The sequence below is a fragment of the Bombina bombina genome, chromosome 1 (assembly GCF_027579735.1).
Source record: "Bombina bombina isolate aBomBom1 chromosome 1, aBomBom1.pri, whole genome shotgun sequence".
Taxonomy (NCBI): domain Eukaryota; kingdom Metazoa; phylum Chordata; class Amphibia; order Anura; family Bombinatoridae; genus Bombina; species Bombina bombina.
In genome coordinates, this window is record NC_069499.1 from 1554681552 (window position 1) to 1554703026 (window position 21475).

General features: G+C 40.8%; 1 protein-coding gene across 1 annotated transcript; it reads left to right on the forward strand.

Moving 5' to 3' along the window:
* The first annotated feature begins 2568 nt into the window (after positions 1-2568).
* Positions 2569-8021, forward strand: LOC128655647 (sphingosine kinase 1-like). Its single transcript, XM_053709239.1, has 3 exons — positions 2569-2746; positions 4200-4315; positions 5065-8021. Exons 1-3 carry the CDS (start codon positions 2720-2722, stop codon positions 5855-5857), a joined length of 936 nt encoding a protein of 311 aa, XP_053565214.1. The 5' UTR covers positions 2569-2719; the 3' UTR covers positions 5858-8021.
* Positions 8022-21475: the final 13454 nt, after the last annotated feature.

The window sequence follows — 21475 nt, forward strand, 5'->3', positions numbered from 1 at the left end:
TCCCTGGGGACAGTACACCAGCTCAAGTAGGATGAGAACTAAAATGTAATTAGGGTGGGCTGGAGGCAAATGTCACATCTGTCACTGTGTTCATGCAAGGGTGGGATGTGGCAATGGGAAGCTTGAACACATGTACCTCTCAGAGGGGGAAGGGGCTGCCTATACTCTCCAGCACTATAGCTATAGATTATACTGCACAGTTGGCAACATTCACTTAAAGGGACATTATATTCTAACATTTTCTGTATATGAAAGAACAGTTACACACATTACACCTATATTTTGGAAACTAAAAGCCATTTCCAGTCTCCCTAGTATGTTATATTGTGCATCTAACTCACTAAAGCTCACTCATATCTGTATTCTTTAAGAAATCGATTGCAAAGAATAATATAGGAACTTCTGATTAGTGCAACAGAGGGGAATTCATTGCACAATGACTGGGATTTCTGTAGCATACGGATGATCTGATAAAACATAACTTACCCAGCGTAATGACTGATAGAAGCAGCAAGAGCATTTCCTGACCCTCCAGGTAAAATGGCAAGTGGCTTTTTAATGGCACTAGCCCAGTCAGGTCTCTCCATGATCCCATTAATGACCTAAGGAGCAGGTGTAATGGAGAGGTGTTAATGACAGCTGTATATCTATCATCCATAGACTTTTTGCTGGTAGAAAACAACCAGTATTACCAAATACTCTGAGTATCCTGTCTTTAAAAGGGCATGAAACCAAATTATTTATTTCATGATCCAAAGTATTGTACAATAAAAAAAAAAACGATACTATCAAATTGACTTTGTTCTGTTGGTATACTTTGTTGAAGAGCAGGTAGGTAGGCTTGGGAGCGTGAATGTGTTTAGAGCACTATATGGCAGCCTTTTTTTAAGAATGTTTTTATTAAAGGGATACTGAACCCACGTTTTCTTTCATGATTCAGATAGAGCATAACATTTTAAGCAACTTTCTAATTTACTCCTATTATCATTTTTTCTTCGTTCTCTTGCTATCTTAATTTAAAAAGCAGGAATGGGATGCATGGGAACCAGCCCATTTTTGGTTGAGAACCTGGGTTATGCTTGCTTATTGGTGGGTAGATGTAAACCTCCAATAAGCAAGCACTATCCATGGTGCTGAACCTAAAATGGGCTGGCTGCTAAGATATATATACCTGCTTTTAAAATAAAGATAGCAAGAGATGAAGAAAAATTGGTAATAGGAGTTAATTATAACATTTCAAGCTCTATCTGAATCATGATGAGAAAAAAATTGGGTTTAGTGTCCCTTTAATTTTATGCATTGTTCAAGCACTACTGATCTTTGCATTCTTGCAAAAGAGCTGTCACATATTTGTTCAGACATATGCACACTAAATACCTAGGTATCCTCTTCAACAAAGAATCAAAGGGACAGCAAAGTCAAAATTAAAAACTTTAATGATTCCTATAGACAATACAGTTTTAAACTACTTTCCAATTACTTGTTGAAGAGTAGGTAAGGGAGCAGCCATGCACTGCTGGGGGCTAGCTGAAAAACATATGGTGAGCCAATGACAAGAGGATATATGCGTAACATCCAGCAGTGCATTGCTGCTCTTGAGCATACCTAGGTGTGATTTTCAACAAAGGATACAAAGACAACACAAAGCAAATTTGATAATAGAATTCAATTGGAAAATTGTTTAAAATTGTATGTTCTATCTGAATTATGAAATAAAAAATTTGGGGTTTTGTGTCACTTTAAATGAACGTTTAAATGCTCTTTTTTGCAACACATTGCAGCTCTGGCGTAGGACATGGTCAGTGAGCCAATGAAGAGCAGCATGCCCAGGGAGCTGACCAATCACCAGCTGTGTACTTCTCAGTTATGTTCTGCGGTTCCTGACAGGGACAGTAGCTTTTCCTGTGCTAAATGAGCTGATGTTTTTGTTTCATGCTGCCATCAACCAATTAATACAGTGATATTAGTATGCAGCTAGCTTCAGCACGTTTAAACAGCCATTATTATATTGCAAATGTATGATAAAATATATTTAATTTCCAGGTCCCTGTACCTCAAACATCAGCCCGTCTCCTGACATCACTACGATAATATTATAACGGGACAGGTCCTCGTCACGCACCAGTTTTGTGCCTGGTTTTGGCGCTCTGCGGATCCAAGAGAAATAAAAAATTTACTAGAAAACGCAAAGAATAAGACAACCACTTCAAAAGCTACCTTAAAAAATGTTAAAGAGATATGAAAGCCAACAATTTTCTTTCATGAGTCAGATAGAGTGTACAATTTAAAAAAAAAAAAAAACTTTCCAATTTACTTTGTTCTCATTGTACCTTACTTGATAAGCAGGTTAGTAGACTTAGGAGTACTTTATGTTAACGCTTTAAAGTATCCTTGCAAAATTGCTGCCATATAGTTCTCCAGACATGTGTACATGACCTACCTAGGTATTCTCTTAAACAAAGAATAGCATGAGAATGAAGTCAATTTGATAAAAGAAGTAAATTGTTTTAAAAATGTTCCGCTTTACTGACTCATGAAAGAAAATTGTTGGCTTTCATATCTCTTTAACAATTTTTTAAGGTAGCTTTTGAAGTGGTTGTCTTATTTCTTTGCGTTTTCTAGTAAATTTTTTATTTCTCTTGGATCCGCAGAGCGCCAAAACCAGGCACAAGAACTGGTGCGTGACGAGGACCTGTCCCGTTATAATATTATCGTAGTGATGTCAGGAGACGGGCTGATGTTTGAGGTACAGGGACCTGGAAATTAAATATATTTTATCATACATTTGCAATATAATAATGGCTGTTTAAACGTGCCATGAAGCTAGCTGCATACTAATATCACTGTATTAATTGGTTGATGGCAGCATGAAACAAAAACATCAGCTCATTTAGCACAGGAAAAGCTACTGTCCCTGTCAGGAACCGCAGAACATAACTGAGAAGTACACAGCTGGTGATTGGTCAGCTCCCTGGGCATGCTGCTCTTCATTGGCTCACTGACCATGTCCTACGCCAGAGCTGCAATGTGTTGCAAAAAAGAGCATTTAAACGTTCATTTAAAGTGACACAAAACCCCAAATTTTTTATTTCATAATTCAGATAGAACATACAATTTTAAACAATTTTCCAATTGAATTCTATTATCAAATTTGCTTTGTGTTGTCTTTGTATCCTTTGTTGAAAATCACACCTAGGTATGCTCAAGAGCAGCAATGCACTGCTGGATGTTACGCATATATCCTCTTGTCATTGGCTCACCATATGTTTTTCAGCTAGCCCCCAGCAGTGCATGGCTGCTCCCTTACCTACTCTTCAACAAGTAATTGGAAAGTAGTTTAAAACTGTATTGTCTATAGGAATCATTAAAGTTTTTAATTTTGACTTTGCTGTCCCTTTGATTCTTTGTTGAAGAGGATACCTAGGTATTTAGTGTGCATATGTCTGAACAAATATGTGACAGCTCTTTTGCAAGAATGCAAAGATCAGTAGTGCTTGAACAATGCATAAAATTAAAGGGACACTAAACCCAATTTTTTTCTCTCATGATTCAGATAGAGCTTGAAATGTTATAATTAACTCCTATTACCAATTTTTCTTCATCTCTTGCTATCTTTATTTTAAAAGCAGGTATATATATCTTAGCAGCCAGCCCATTTTAGGTTCAGCACCATGGATAGTGCTTGCTTATTGGAGGTTTACATCTACCCACCAATAAGCAAGCATAACCCAGGTTCTCAACCAAAAATGGGCTGGTTCCCATGCATCCCATTCCTGCTTTTTAAATTAAGATAGCAAGAGAACGAAGAAAAAATGATAATAGGAGTAAATTAGAAAGTTGCTTAAAATGTTATGCTCTATCTGAATCATGAAAGAAAACGTGGGTTCAGTATCCCTTTAATAAAAACATTCTTAAAAAAAGGCTGCCATATAGTGCTCTAAACACATTCACGCTCCCAAGCCTACCTACCTGCTCTTCAACAAAGTATACCAACAGAACAAAGTCAATTTGATAGTATCGTTTTTTTTTTTATTGTACAATACTTTGGATCATGAAATAAATAATTTGGTTTCATGCCCCTTTTAAAGACAGGATACTCAGAGTATTTGGTAATACTGGTTGTTTTCTACCAGCAAAAAGTCTATGGATGATAGATATACAGCTGTCATTAACACCTCTCCATTACACCTGCTCCTTAGGTCATTAATGGGATCATGGAGAGACCTGACTGGGCTAGTGCCATTAAAAAGCCACTTGCCATTTTACCTGGAGGGTCAGGAAATGCTCTTGCTGCTTCTATCAGTCATTACGCTGGGTAAGTTATGTTTTATCAGATCATCCGTATGCTACAGAAATCCCAGTCATTGTGCAATGAATTCCCCTCTGTTGCACTAATCAGAAGTTCCTATATTATTCTTTGCAATCGATTTCCTAAAGAATACAGATATGAGTGAGCTTTAGTGAGTTAGATGCACAATATAACATACTAGGGAGACTGGAAATGGCTTTTAGTTTCCAAAATATAGGTGTAATGTGTGTAACTGTTCTTTCATATACAGAAAATGTTAGAATAAATGTCCCTTTAAGTGAATGTTGCCAACTGTGCAGTATAATCTATAGCTATAGTGCTGGAGAGTATAGGCAGCCCCTTCCCCCTCTGAGAGGTACATGTGTTCAAGCTTCCCATTGCCACATCCCACCCTTGCATGAACACAGTGACAGATGTGACATTTGCCTCCAGCCCACCCTAATTACATTTTAGTTCTCATCCTACTTGAGCTGGTGTACCGTCCCCAGGGAATGTTTAGGGGGTGGGGAGAGAATATGCGATTTGCTGGTAACAGATGGGACACCCTTTTTTTCCAAACAAGATCATCATTAAGGGTTACTATATTATCTTCCAGTTTAAATGGCTTGGCTGCCAGAGAGGGTTGCAGCCCATCATTAGGCTGTGCATTATAGATGTGTCTAGCAGTCAAGGGGTTAAATATATATAGTAGGTTGTATACCTACTGTCGCATATTTTTGAGATTTAAATTATCCTTTTTTGTCTTTCCCACACAGACACCAGCAAGTAATGGGCACCAAGCTTCTCACCAACTGTGCCTTTGTGATGTGCAAGGGTAAACCTCACCCTCTGGACCTTGTCTCATTAACCACCTCTACTGGAAGACGGATCTTTTCTTTTCTCAGTTTAGCCTGGGGTTTATTTTCCGATGTTGATATTGAGAGTGAAAAGTATAGGTTTATGGGTCCTGCTCGATTCTCCATAATCACAGCATACCGAATAACTGCTCTGCGTATATATAAGGGTCGTTTATCTTACCTACCTGCCAATGCTTTGCTTGGAGGGTTGGAGAATAAAGCAGAAGCTGAGTCTAGCCAGCCAAATTCCAACAAAACAAATCACAAGCCCACAAAGGACAGTCCAGCATCTCCAATTTTGGAAGATACATTGTTGGTCCCATTGGACCATCCAGTTCCGAGTCATTGGAGTGTGGTTAGCGAGGACCAATTTATCTTTGTGCTTGCTCTTTATCAGTCTCATCTTGGAGCTGATCTCTATACAGCTCCCATGATAAAAGATCTTGGAGAAGGATTAATTCACTTGTTCTATGCTACCTCCAGAATTTCCCGGACCTCCCTACTAAAATTCTTGGTGTCTATGGAGAAAGGTACTCATCTGGATACAGCAATCCCACACTTGGAACATGTGCCAGTGAAGGCTTTCAGGGTAGAGCCCTTACAAACAGGTGGGATAATGACAGTGGATGGTGAGGCCATACCAAGTAATGCCATCCAAGGCCAAATACACAGTGGACTTGGGAGTATCATTAGTATACCACAAGGAACGTGACCCCCTGGGTATCTGTAGTCAGCAAACATCCGGAATGTACTATAAATGATTGGATGTGCTTTCACAACAAAATAATGTGCCACTAAGCTGGTTTAATTATAAGAGTTGGCATGAAAGTAGGTACCACCTCTGAGTGGTTGGACTGAGTCATAATCTGGGTTTTCATGACGTAGCTAACTATACAGATGCCTTTCTTTATAAAAAAAATGTATCCTAACTTAAAAATAGGTTGGATGAGGGGGTGGTAATTTGTACTTAGAGAAGCTGTGGCTTTTGTGTAATCTGAACTGAGAGTTTCAAGTTTGGCAGCTGTCTTCAAGTTTCTTGTGCTGAAATGTTGGGTTTACCTTGCATAAAACCCATGCACAGACATTCAGCTCACTCTTCCTATGCACATATATTTAGCTTATCTATACCATCTGCAGACATTCAGGTTACCCTTCCCATGCGCAGACATTCAGTTTACCCTTCCCATGCGCAGACATTCAGTTTACCCTTCCCATGCGCAGACATTCAGCTTACCCTTCCCATGCGCAGACATTCAGCTTACCCTTCCCATGCGCAGACATTCAGCTCACTCTTCCCATGCACATACATTTAGCTTATTTATCCCATCTGCAGACGTTCCGCTTACCCTTCCCATGCGCAGACGTTCCGCTTACCCTTCCCATGCGCAGACGTTCCGCTTACCCTTCCCATGCGCAGACGTTCCGCTTACCCTTCCCATGCGCAGACGTTCCGCTTACCCTTCCCATGCGCCGACGTTCCGCTTACCCTTCCCATGCGCCGACGTTCCGCTTACCCTTCCCATGCGCAGACGTTCCGCTTACCCTTCCCATGCGCAGACGTTCCGCTTACCCTTCCCATGCGCAGACGTTCCGCTTACCCTTCCCATGCGCAGACGTTCCGCTTACCCTTCCCATGCGCAGACGTTCCGCTTACCCTTCCCATGCGCAGACGTTCCGCTTACCCTTCCCATGCGTAGACGTTCCGCTTACCCTTCCCATACGCAGACAGGGTTCCAAACCTCTGCCATGCTTTTTATTCCTACTGACAAACTACAGACCTTATTGTAGCTAATTTTCTATTCAGTCTGTCTATCCCATCTAGTGTTAACTCTCTACCACTCATTATTATGACCTTTAAAAGTCTTGTTTTATACCTACTTTAGAACATGTAACATTCTCTCTTTAAAGGGACATACAATATATTTTACTTTGTTACATAAAAGGACAGTATGCAAACAAGGCTGTATAGAATATAGGGTTTTTGAAGTAATGAACAGGGTTTACACTCGGCCTTTTTGCATATTTTATATCTGTCCCTAATTATACCCAGCAGAAAAGAAAGAGAAAGGGAAAACCTAGGTTTCAAGAAGGCAGCATAAATTACTTTATTGAAAATAAAGTACTTTATAGAAACTAAAACTTTACATTTATATCTTCAATATTAAAAGAACTAATATCATTTTTAAGGGATAAAAATTTCAAAAATTAAATGTGCATTGGTGCATTATACTTCCATTAACAAAAATGAATCTAGTAAAAGTTAATACAGTTTTTCAGTGGCATACGCACATATGCTGTGAGGGCCGTGTACCAATATTCAAACAATCCACCTTCTCAGAGAGTCAGCAGTGGCTTCTATAAAAGAAATTAAATGGACAATAACATCTCCTTTAAAGGGAGATTAAGCACTAAATAAATACTAGATAGAATGACGCATTCAAAGAAAAGATTAGTCGGAGAATAACATTTAGATGGATTTTTAAAGTTTCATTAGCTGCTAAAATATTGCCAAAATAAGTGTAAAAGTTTTAGTGTCTATAAAACAATGGGAGCTGCCATGTTGCAACTTAGGTTATCTGCTCTGCTGTGGCCAATTAGGGACAGTTATAAATAGGTCACTAGAGTGTGCAGCCAATGGCTGTGAGGAATATAACAGTGTTCTGCACTTCTATTTCTAACAGTAACTGGAATGCTCACAATTTCATAATGGAATTACAGGAAAAGAGGACAAAATAAATAATGAAAGTATATTGCAGAGGTTTTTTATATATACGATTTATCATTGTATATTACCATCTCAAAGTGTTTAATGTCCCTTTAAAATGTTCCCAATGATTTATTTTATTTTCTAGAGTGTATTAAATTGTTTCCAAACATATTCTTTACCTTTATTTTGTCATTTGAAATAGCTGCTTTTGCCTGTTCAGTCTCCACCTATGCTGAAAATTTCAGTAACTTAAAGGGACAGAAAACCCCAATTTGTTTGTTGCATACAGAACGAGAGTTCTATTGTGCACAAGTGAATGGAGTGTGTGCCTTTGACAGGCATGGAATAGAAACGAGGTTATGAGTATTTGTTTTATTAAAGTTTCTGTAAGGTGTACGTGACTAGGTAAGGGTGGGAATGAAGGAGGGTGCTGGATTAGGAGAGATGTCCCCTGATGCTAAAAGCAGCAAGATGAAGAGAAAGAGTAGGTGAGAAGGACATTTGTAGCAGTGTGAGTATTTATGTGAGGTGGTGCAGTTTAGTGACAGAGATTTAAGAGTAAAAAGAAGTTTATGAGGTAGGGTCAATAAAGGAAAGAAAGACCTATAAAAACTGCACGTATAGAAGGTTAAGGAATACATGAGGGAGTCGGTCTGTAAAGTAGGCACAAGGTCGTAAAAAAGGAAAAGCGGGGCAGAAAACATCAGAACAGTAAATGCAGAAAACCGTGATAACAAGGAAAACACGTTCAAGGGATGTCCCTTTAGAAGGATGCCGTGATGCACAAGGAATTCAAAGTGGAGGAAGAAGATCAAGATGAAATTGTGTAAACAGGGACAATTATTAAATGTTATCAATCTGTCTAAATTTAAACATAATGAGAATCATGTTGCTGTTTTACAGAAGGATTTGCCCCTACTTCTGCTTTCTCTTTTGGACATTAATAAGTTTGTTCGCAAGGTTACAATGAATCGTTACTTTAAACTAAAAGAGACGGGGGTAGATACAGTTGGCAACACAGATTTATTAGAAAAGCAACAAAGTATGTTTCAGCAAAGTCTAGAAGGATGTGAATCCACCAATAAAATCTCTATCTTTCCCGTTCCTGCTAAACTGTCCTTGGAGTTTTATCCAGAGGCTTAACTAGAAAACAGAATTTATGTTTACCTGATAAATTACTTTCTCCAACGGTGTGTCCGGTCCACGGCGTCATCCTTACTTGTGGGATATTCTCTTCCCCAACAGGAAATGGCAAAGAGCCCAGCAAAGCTGGTCACATGATCCCTCCTAGGCTCCGCCTACCCCAGTCATTCGACCGACGTAAAGGAGGAATATTTGCATAGGAGAAACCATATGATACCGTGGTGACTGTAGTTAAAGAAAATAAATTATCAGACCTGATTAAAAAAACCAGGGCGGGCCGTGGACCGGACACACCGTTGGAGAAAGTAATTTATCAGGTAAACATAAATTCTGTTTTCTCCAACATAGGTGTGTCCGGTCCACGGCGTCATCCTTACTTGTGGGAACCAATACCAAAGCTTTAGGACACGGATGAAGGGAGGGAGCAAATCAGGTCACCTAAATGGAAGGCACCACGGCTTGCAAAACCTTTCTCCCAAAAATAGCCTCAGAAGAAGCAAAAGTATCAAACTTGTAAAATTTGGTAAAAGTGTGCAGTGAAGACCAAGTCGCTGCCCTACATATCTGATCAACAGAAGCCTCGTTCTTGAAGGCCCATGTGGAAGCCACAGCCCTAGTGGAATGAGCTGTGATTCTTTCAGGAGGCTGCCGTCCGGCAGTCTCGTAAGCCAATCTGATGATGCTTTTAATCCAAAAAGAGAGAGAGGTAGAAGTTGCTTTTTGACCTCTCCTTTTACCAGAATAAACAACAAACAAGGAAGATGTTTGTCTAAAATCCTTTGTAGCATCTAAATAGAATTTTAGAGCGCGAACAACATCCAAATTGTGCAACAAACGTTCCTTCTTTGAAACTGGATTCGGACACAGAGAAGGTACGACTATCTCCTGGTTAATGTTTTTGTTAGAAACAACTTTTGGAAGAAAACCAGGTTTAGTACGTAAAACCACCTTATCTGCATGGAACACCAGATAAGGAGGAGAACACTGCAGAGCAGATAATTCTGAAACTCTTCTAGCAGAAGAAATTGCAACCAAAAACAAAACTTTCCAAGATAATAACTTAATATCAACGGAATGTAAGGGTTCAAACGGAACCCCCTGAAGAACTGAAAGAACTAAATTGAGACTCCAAGGAGGAGTCAAAGGTTTGTAAACAGGCTTGATTCTAACCAGAGCCTGAACAAAGGCTTGAACATCTGGCACAGCTGCCAGCTTTTTGTGAAGTAACACAGACAAGGCAGAAATCTGTCCCTTCAGGAACTTGCAGATAATCCTTTCTCCAATCCTTCTTGAAGGAAGGATAGAATCCTAGGAATCTTAACCTTGTCCCAAGGGAATCCTTTAGATTCACACCAACAGATATATTTTTTCCATATTTTGTGGTAAATTTTTCTAGTTACAGGCTTTCTGGCCTGAACAAGAGTATCAATAACAGAATCTGAGAACCCTCGCTTTGATAAGATCAAGCGTTCAATCTCCAAGCAGTCAGCTGGAGTGAACCAGATTCGGATGTTCGAACGGACCCTTGAACAAGAAGGTCTCGTCTCAAAGGTAGCTTCCATGGTGGAGCCGATGACATATTCACCAGATCTGCATACCAAGTCCTGCGTGGCCACGCAGGAGCTATCAAGATCACCGACGCCCTCTCCTGATTGATCCTGGCTACCAGCCTGGGGATGAGAGGAAACGGCGGGAATACATAAGCTAGTTTGAAGGTCCAAGGTGCTACTAGTGCATCTACTAGAGTCCGCCTTGGGATCCCTGGATCTGGACCCGTAGCAAGGAACTTGAAGTTCTGACGAGAGGCCATCAGATCCATGTCTGGAATGCCCCACAGTTGAGTGACTTTGGGCAAAGATTTCCGGATGGAGTTCCCACTCCCCCGGATGCAATGTCTGACGACTCAGAAAATCCGCTTCCCAATTTTCCACTCCTGGGATGTGGATAGCAGACAGGTGGCAGGAGTGAGTCTCCGCCCATTGAATGATTTTGGTCACTTCTTCCATCGCCAGGGAACTCCTTGTTCCCCCCTGATGGTTGATGTACGCAACAGTCGTCATGTTGTCTGATTGAAACCGTATGAACTTGGCCTTTGCTAGCTGAGGCCAAGCCTTGAGAGCATTGAATATCGCTCTCAGTTCCAGAATATTTATCGGTAGAAGAGATTCTTCCCGAGACCAAAGACCCTGAGCTTTCAGGGGTCCCCAGACCGCGCCCCAGCCCATCAGACTGGCGTCGGTCGTGACAATGACCCACTCTTGTCTGCGGAAGGTCATCCCTTGTGACAGGTTGTCCAGGGACAGCCACCAACGGAGTGAGTCTCTGGTCCTCTGATTTACTTGTATCGTCGGAGACAAGTCTGTATAGTCCCCATTCCACTGACTGAGCATGCACAGTTGTAATGGTCTTAGATGAATGCGTGCAAAAGGAACTATGTCCATTGCCGCTACCATCAACCCGATCACTTCCATGCACTGAGCTATGGAAGGAAGAGGAACGGAATGAAGTATCCGACAAGAGTCTAGAAGTTTTGTTTTTCTGGCCTCTGTCAGAAAAATCCTCATTTCTAAGGAGTCTATTATTGTTCCCAAGAAGGGAACCCTTGTTGACGGAGATAGAGAACTCTTTTCCACGTTCACTTTCCATCCGTGAGATCTGAGAAAGGCCAGGACAATGTCCGTGTGAGCCTTTGCTTGAGGAAGGGACGACGCTTGAATCAGAATGTCGTCCAAGTAAGGTACTACTGCAATGCCCCTTGGTCTTAGCACAGCTAGAAGGGACCCTAGTACCTTTGTGAAAATCCTTGGAGCAGTGGCTAATCCGAAAGGAAGCGCCACGAACTGGTAATGTTTGTCCAGGAATGCGAACCTTAGGAACCGATGATGTTCCTTGTGGATAGGAATATGTAGATACGCATCCTTTAAATCCACCGTGGTCATGAATTGACCTTCCTGGATGGAAGGAAGAATAGTTCGAATGGTTTCCATCTTGAACGATGGAACCTTGAGAAACTTGTTTAAGGATCTTGAGATCTAAGATTGGTCTGAATGTTCCCTCTTTTTTGGGAACTATGAACAGATTGGAGTAGAACCCCATCCCTTGTTCTCTAATGGAACTGGATGAATCACTCCCATTTTTAACAGGTCTTCTACACAATGTAAGAATGCCTGTCTTTTTATGTGGTCTGAAGACAACTGAGACCTGTGGAACCTCCCCTTGGGGGAAGTCCCTTGAATTCCAGAGATAACCTTGGGAGACTATTTCTAGCGCCCAAGGATCCAGAACATCTCTTGCCCAAGCCTGAGCGAAGAGAGAGAGTCTGCCCCCCACCAGATCCGGTCCGGATCGGGGGCCCATCATTTCATGCTGTCTTGGTAGCAGTGGCAGGTTTCTTGGCCTGCTTTCCCTTGTTCCAGCCTTGCATTGGTCTCCAAGGCTGGCTTGGCTTGAGAAGTATTACCCTCTTGCTTAGAGGACGTAGCACTTGGGGCTGGTCCGTTTCTGCGAAAGGGACGAAAATTAGGTTTATTTTTTGGCCTTGAAAAGACCTAATCCTGAGGAGGGCGTGGCCCTGTGCCCCAGTGATATCAGAGATAATCTCTTCAAGTCGAGGGCCAAAGAGTTTTCCCCCTTGAAAGGAATGTCTAGCAATTTGTTCTTGTAAGACACGCATCCGCTGCCCAACGATTTTAACCAAAGCGCTCGGCGCCACAATAGCACACCCAGAATTTTCGCCGCTACCTAGCCAATAGCAAAGTGGGCGTCTAGGTGAAAGGAATTAGCCAATTTGATGAGCACGAATTCTGTCCATAATCTCCTCATAAGAAGAGGATTACTATTGAACGCCTTTTCCTAGCTCATCGAAACTAGAAACACGCGGCTGCTAGTGACAGGGACAATGCATGCAATTGGTTGTAGAAGGTAACCTTGCTGAACAAACATCTTTTAGCAACCTCTAATTTTATTATCCATAGGATCTTTGGAAAGCACAACTATCTTCTATGGGTATAGTAGTGCGTTTGTTTAGAGTAGAGACCGCCCCCCTCGACCTTAGGGACTGTCTGCCATAAGTCCTTTCTGGGGTCGACTATAGGAAATAATTTCTTTAAATATAGGGGGAGGAACAAAAGGTATGCGGGCCTTTCCCATTCCTTGTTTACTATGTCCGCCACCCCGCTTGGGTATAGGGAAAAACATCGGGGGGCACCGGAACCTCTAGGAACTTGTCATCTTTACATAATTTCTCTGGAATGACCAAATTGTCACAATCATCCAGAGTAGATAATACCTCCTTAAGCAGTGCGCGGAGATGTTCTAATTTAAATTTAAATGTAACAACATCAGGTTCAGCTTGTTGAGAAATTTTCCCTGAATCTGAAATTTCTCCCTCAGACAAAACCTCCCTCCTGGCCCCCTCAGATTGGTTGTGAGGGTATGTCAGAAACGTTATCATCAGCGTCCTCTTGCTCTTCAGTGTTTTAAAACAGAGCAATCGCGCTTTCTCTGATAAGTAGGCATTTTGGATAAAAGATTTGCTATAGAGTTATCCATTACAGCCGTTAATTGTTGCATGGTAATAAGTATTGGCGCACTAGATGTACTAGGGGCCTCCTGTGTGGGCATAACTGGTGTAGACACAGTAGGGGATGATGTAGTATCATGTTTACTCCCTCATTTGAGGAATCATCTTGGGCAATATCATTATCTGTGGCATTACTGTCCTTACTTTGTTTGGACACTATGGCACAATTATCACATAAATTTAAATGGGGAGACACATTGGCTTTCATACATATAGAACATAGCTTATTTGATGGTACAGACATGTTAAACAGGCTTAAACTTGTCAACAAAGCACAAAAAACGTTTTAAAATAAAACCGTTACTGTCACTTTAAATTTCAAACTGAAAACACTTTATTACTGAATATGTGAAAAAGTATGAAGGAATTGTTAAAAATTCACCAACATTTCACCACAGTGTCTTAAAGCCTTAAAAGTATTGCACACCAAATTTGAAAGCTTTAACCCTTAAAATAACGGAACCGGAGCCGTTTTTACATTTAACCCCTATACAGTCCCAGGAATCTGCTTTGCTGAGACCCAACCAAGCCCAGAGGGGAATACGATACCAAATGACGCCTTCTATAAGCTTTTTCAGTGGATCTTAGCTCCTCACCACATGCATCTGCATGCCTTGCCTTCCAAAAACAACTGCGCATTAGTGGCGCGAAAATGAGGCTCTGCCTATGACTAGAGAAGGCCCCCCATCTGAAAAAGGTGTCCATAACAGTGCCTGCCGTTTTTTATAACAACAATCCCCAAGATTATAATAACTATAAAGAGCTATAATCTGTCAAATATGCTTAGCAAAGTAATCGTTTTAGCCCAGAAAAATGTCTACCAGTTTTTTAAGCCCTTATAAAGCCTTTATTCTTTTACTTAATCTAAGAAATGGCTTACCGGTCCCCATAGGGAAAATGTCAGCCTTCCAGCATTACCAACGTCGTGTTAGAAATGTGGCCAGTCATACCTCAGGCAGAAAAGTCTGCAACTGCTTCCCCCAACTGAAGTTAATTCCTCTCAACAGTCCTGTGTGGAAACAGCAATCGATTTTAGTAACGTTTGCTAAAATCATCTTCCTCTTACAAACAGAAATCTTCATCTCTTTTCTGTTTCAGAGTAAATAGTACATACCAGCACTATTTTAAAATAACAAACACTTGATTGAAGAATAAAAACTACATTTAAACACCAAAAAACTCTATAGCCATCTCCGTGGAGATGTTGCCTGTGCAACGGCAAAGAGAATGACTGGGGTAGGCGGAGCTAGGAGGGATCATATGACCAGCTTTGCTGGGCTCTTTGCCATTTCCTGTTGGGGAAGAGAATATCCCACAAGTAAGGATGACCGCCGTGGACCGGACACACCTATGTTGGAGAAACCACAGGGCCCAGGTGCAAGAAACTAAGAAGCCCCACCCCAAAAAAAGGTGAATTTGATACATATCTTTTTTTTTTAACATTTAACACAGAGAAAAAATGTGAATCAGATTACATGTCTGCAAAAGGAGGTACCCTGTGCCCACAGTCTGTGAGATTGTCTGACTCCCTACTACTGTACATAGTAACACTGTTTAACCCACCAGTACTGTATATACAGGGAGTGCAGAATTATTAGGCAAGTTGTATTTTTGAGGATTAATTTTATTATTGAACAACAACCATGTTCTCAATGAACCCAAAAAACTCATTAATATCAAAGCTGAATATTTTTGGAAGTAGTTTTTAGTTTGTTTTTAGTTATAGCTATTTTAGGGGGATATCTGTGTGTGCAGGTGACTATTACTGTGCATAATTATTAGGCAACTTAACAAAAAACAAATATATACCCATTTCAATTATTTATTTTTACCAGTGAAACCAATATAACATCTCAACATTCACAAATATACATTTCTGACATTCAAAAACAAAACAAAAACAAATCAGTGACCAATATAGCCACCTTTCTTTGCAAGGACACTCAAAAGCCTGCCATCCATGGATTCTGTCAGTGTTTTGATCTGTTCATCATCAACATTGCGTGCAGCAGCAACCACAGCCTCCCAGACACTGTTCAGAGAGGTGTACTGTTTTCCCTCCTTGTAAATCTCACATTTGATGATGGACCACAGGTTCTCAATGGGGTTCAGATCAGGTGAACAAGGAGGGTTATGTCATTAGATTTTCTTCTTTTATACCCTTTCTTGCCAGCCACGCTGTGGAGTACTTGGACGCGTGTGATGGAGCATTGTCCTGCATGAAAATCATGTTTTTCTTGGAGGATGCAGACTTCTTCCTGTACCACTGCTTGAAGAAGGTGTCTTCCAGAAACTGGCAGTAGGACTGGGAGTTGAGCTTGACTCCATCCTCAACCCGAAAAGGCCCCACAAGCTCATCTTTGATGATACCAGCCCAAACCAGTACTCCACCTCCACCTTGCTGGCGTCTGAGTCGGACTGGAGCTCTCTGCCCTTTACCAATCCAGCCACGGGCCCATCCATCTGGCCCATCAAGACTCACTCTCATTTCATCAGTCCATAAAACCTTAGAAAAATCAGTCTTGAGATATTTCTTGGCCCAGTCTTGACGTTTCAGCTTGTGTGTCTTGTTCAGTGGTGGTCGTCTTTCAGCCTTTCTTACCTTGGCCATGGGCAGTTATTTTGCGCCTTGGTTTTTCCACACGCTTCTTGCGACCCTGTTGACTATTTTGAATGAAACGCTTGATTGTTCGATGATCACGCTTCAGAAGCTTTGCAATTTTAAGAGTGCTGCATCCCTCTGCAAGATATCTCACTATTTTTGACTTTTCTGAGCTGTCAAGTCCTTCTTTTGACCCATTTTGCCAAAGGAAAGGAAGTTGCCTAATAATTATGCACACCTGATATAGGGTGTCGATGTCATTAGACCACACCCCTTCTCATTACAGAGATGCACATCACCTAATATGCTTAATTGGTAGTAGGCTTTCGAGCCTATACAGCTTGGAGTAAGACAACATGCATAAAGAGGATGATGTGGTCAAAATACTCATTTGCCTAATAATTCTGCACACAGTGTAGTGAGTTAGTGACACAGTGTGTACTCTGCCAGTGAGATGTCTGGCCTGACACTACCCTACCCTTTATAAAGTGACCACAGTAGTCAGTGACATGGTCCAACCATCCAGTACTGTATATAATGGTACTGTATAGTGACACTGTTTACCCCCTCCCCCCCCCCCATGCTGTAGTAGGAAGCTCTGTAATTTGCTGGTTCCACAAACATACATAAACACACACACATACATGCATAAATACACACACACACAGTCACATACATACATACAGTGGGGCAAAAAAGTATTTAGTAAGCCACCAATTGTGCAAGTTCTCCCACTTAAGAAGATGAGAGAGGCCTGTAATTTTCATCATAGGTATACCTCAACTATGAGAGACAAAATGTGCAAACAAATCCAGACAATCACATTGTCTGATTTGGAAAGAATTTATTTGCCTATTATGGTGGAAAATAAGTATTTGGTCAATATCAAAAGTTCATCTCAATACTTTGTTATATATCCTTTGTTGGCAATGACAGAGGTCAAATTTTTTTCTGTAAGTTTTCACAAGGTTGTCACGTACTGTTGCTGGTATGTTGGCCCATTCCTGCATGCAGATCTCCTCTAGAGCAGTGATGTTTTGGGGCTGTCGCTGGGCAACACGGACTTTCAACTCCCTCCAAAGGTTTTCTATGGGGTTGAGATCTGGAGACTGGCTAGGCCACTCCAGGACCTTGAAATGCTTCTTACGAAGCCACTCCTTCGTTGCCCGGGCGGTGTGTTTGGGATCATTGTCATGCTGAAAGACCCAGCCACGTTTCATCTTCAATGCCCTTGCTGATGGAAGGAGGTTTGCACTCAAAATCTCATGATACATGGCCCCATTCATTCTTTCATGTACACGGATCAGTCGTCCTGTTCCCTTTGCAGAGAAACAGCCCCAAAGCATGATGTTGCCACCCCCATGCTTCACAGTAGGTATGGTGTTCTTTGGTTGCAACTCAGCATTCTCTCTCATCCAAACACGACAAGTTGTGTTTCTACCAAACAGTTTTACTTTGGTTTCATCTGACCATATGACATTCACCCAGTCCGCTTCTGGATCATCCAAATGCTCTCTAGCATACTTCAGACGGGCCCGTACATGTACTGGCTTAAGCAGGGGGACACGTCTGGCACTGCAGGATCTGAGTCCCTGACGGCGTAGTGTGTTACTGATGGTAGCCTTTGTTATGTTGGTCCCAGCTCTCTGCAGGTCATTCAGTAGGTCCCCCGTGTGGTTCTGGGATGTTTGCTCACCGTTCTTGTGATCATTTTGACCCCACGGGTGAGATCTTGCGTGGAGCCCCAGATTGAGGGAGATTATCAGTGGTCTTGTATGTCTTCCATTTTCAAATTATTGCTCCCACAGTTGATTTCTTCACACCAAGCTGCTTGCCTATTGCAGATTCAGTCTTCTTAGCCTGGTGCAGGGTCTACAATTTTGTTTCTGGTTTCCTTCACCATAGTGGAGTTTGGAGTGTGACTGTTTGAGGTTGTGGACAGGTGTCTTTTATACTGATAACAAGTTCAAACAGGTGCCATTAATACAGGTAGTGAGTGGAGGACAGAGGAGCCTCTTAAAGAAGAAGATACAGGTCTGTGAGAGCCAGACATTTTGCTTGTTTGTAGGTGACCAAATACTTATTTTCCACCATAATATGCAAATAAATTATTTTCAAATCAGACAATGTGATTGTCTGGATTTGTTTCCACATTTTGTCTCTCATAGTTGAGGTATACCTATGATGAAAATTACAGGCCTCTCTCATCTTTTTAAGTGGGAGAACTTGCACAATTGGTGGCTGACTAAATACTTTTTTGCCCCACTGTATACATACACATACATGCATAAATACACACACACAGTCACATACATACATACACACACACACACACACATAAACACCAATGGGTAAAACAAAAAGACTAACCCCTGTAGTCAGAGACACTAGTGAAGCATCATGTCACACTCACATGATATCAGTGCAGGCAGTGGCAGGTCAAGGTTTTTTATAAAAAAAAATTAATAATTTTGAAGCTAGGCCACCACCCTTGGGGCCCAGTCACAATTGCGTACTCTGCAACCCTTGTAGTTTCGCCCTGGTTTTATCCTATACATTTCAGTCGGCCGTATATAAACAACTTTAAAAAACAGGTTGCAGGGATTTTGTGTCTTTAGGGGAAAGGATAAAACAAAGGCCCTGTAAACAGAATGTATCTGTCATGGAACCAGGATTTAGACAGAGATGTGAAATGCTAAATTAATCACACCTTTATTAAAAAATAACAAATAATAAGAGTCCAAAAGCCAAATGAAAACCCAGGAGTCAAAGCCAGTGCTAGAAGTCAGACAAGCCGGGTCAGGAGCGAAAGCGATTAGTCAGACGAGCTGGGGTCAGGAACACAAAGATTAGTGGAGTCAGGAACAAGTCAGGGATCAAGAACCAGCAGGGACATCAAACAAGCCAGATTATACACAGAATCAGGAACACAGGAACTCACAGAGAAGTCAGACAACTCAAGGGCAAGGGCAGATTGAACTGAGGCACTTTAAATAGTAAATGATGACATCATAATTCTGGGACTGCAACCTGTCTTTCACTGACGATGTTCTCCAGTTTGCCATAAGAGGGAACCTGGGTGTAGTGAGCAGTGTTACATACTCTGTTTCAGGCTAGAAGAGAACACAGGTGAGAGAAATGGCAGCTATAACTATAAGTTGCAAACAACAAGCAAGTCAGGTGAAACCCTGACAGGATCTTTAATGGAGAAATTGCCATCAGGAAGCTTCAACAGAATGGTGACATTGTTATCCGATCATCAGACAAGGGTGGCAATGTCGTCATTCTGGATAAATCGGATTACATGCAGGAAGCGACTAGGCAACTAAAGGATGAAAAAACATAGAGGAAGCTGTCATGTAACCCCACGTTTGTTTAGGAGACAATTTATTGGATGAAGGCATTTCATTAGCTATATTTACTTTAGATATGGCTAGACACCTAGTTCTGGAACATCCATGTATTCCTATTTACCATCATCTACCTATAATTCACAAGAATCCTTTAAAACCCCCAGGTCGGCCTATTATCTCAGGCATTGGTTCCATTTTGGAGTAATTGTCTGAGTGGATTAAAGTGATTCTTCAACCCATGGTAAGAGGTTTGTATAGCTACCTGAGAGATTCAGGACATTTATTGAGTCTTTTACAAAAATTCAAGTGGTCAGTTAACTTTAAATGGATTACAGTGGACGCAGTTTTTTTTATATTCTTGTATCCCTCATCATCTAGGATTACAGGCTTTGCAGTATTATTTGGATAGGGAAACTTTTTTTTCTAATGAAAAGAAGGCTTTTGTTTGTAGGGTGTACTGGTGGAGCGCCTGTTAATGTACAATTATTTTATGTTTGACGCTATTTATTATGTTCAGTGCTGTGGCGCGACCATGGGTGCCAAATTTGCACGTCTATTGCTAATCTTTTGTCGGTTAGTGGGAACTTTACCACCTGTACAATGTTACTCAAAATAACGACAAATTTGTGGAACACATTTTGATTTATTTACAATATATAGATGATCTGATTTTTGTAGTGGATCAATCTTTACTATTTTATGAGTTGCTGTCATTTCTAAATGCCAGTGAGATTAATCTAATATTTACTGAAATTATGTCTAGCTTTGAAGGCTGATATTGAATGTGGTACTATTATAGCTATGACTTTTAGGAAGTCATCCGCCGGTAATACGTTTTTGCATGCCAGCTCGTGCCATCCTAAACATCTGGTACGCTCAATATCTAAGAGTCAACTTCAATGAAAACTACATGTGATGACATTTTTGAGACACAATCGGAAGAACTGATTCAGAGGTTGGCTAGCAGGTGTTATCCTCTAGATAAGTTACGTGTTACACGTGATCAAGTAATGAAGGATTAAAAAGAGTAAAAAAAAAAGAGAGTAGAAAAGATAAACGTATTTTTGCTCGATTACATTATTTTTTCTACAGAGTATACTCAATATTTTGATGAGATCTGTAAGGTTTTGAAATCTAATTTAAATATCTTACGTAGAGATGATGCCCTAACTATGGAAATCAATAAATGTAGATTTGTGGCTAAAAAGCTTGTAACTTTAGCTAATCAACTATGCCCAAGTATGGTTACTAGCCAAGATGTTAAAAGACAGAATACATGGCTTAAAGGGACAATCTACTCCAGATTTTTTATTGTTTAAAAAAAGACAACCCCTTTATTACCCATTCCCCAGTTTTGTATAACCAACACGGGTAATATACGTTTTACCTCTGTAATTACCTTGTATCTAAGCTTCTGCAGACTGCCCCCTTATTTCAGTTTTTTAAAAGACTTGGATTTTAGCCAATCAGTGCCCTCTCATAAGTAACTCCACAGGTGTGAGCACAATGTTATCTATATGGCACACATGACCTAACGCCCTCTAGCTGTGAAAAACTGTCAAATTCATTGAGACAAGAGGCAGCCTTCAAGGGCTTAGAAATTAGCATATGAGCCTACCTAGGTTTAGCTTTCAACTAAGAATACCAATAGAACAAAGCAAATTTGATGATATAAGTATATTGGAAAGTTGTTTAAAATAACATGCCCTATCTAATGAAAAAAAAAATCCACAATTCTACCCATCCATGAAACTTCATCAAACTCCCAAGATTCCAGTAAAGTTCGAAACTCAGGAAGTCTATCTGCAAAATGTTTGGTTATAACAGAAGGGATATCTGGGCCTAATAAAACCCCTAGATGTTTGATAAAATCTCCGAACCAGCTGAATTAATATCTACCCTGGAGATACTCCAGATTTGCTTTTGATATATTTATATGCAAG

What these genes read in the sequence shown, in the direction of transcription:
- LOC128655647 (XM_053709239.1), top strand. Translation starts at nt 2,720, where the DNA reads ATGTCAGGAGACGGGCTGATGTTTGAG. An exon ending in GAGACGGGCTGATGTTTGAG is followed by an intron (nt 2,747 to 4,199) that starts GTACAGGGACCT and finishes CCTGCTCCTTAG; the next exon opens with GTCATTAATGGGATCATGGA. An exon ending in TCTATCAGTCATTACGCTGG is followed by an intron (nt 4,316 to 5,064) that starts GTAAGTTATGTT and finishes TTTCCCACACAG; the next exon opens with ACACCAGCAAGTAATGGGCA.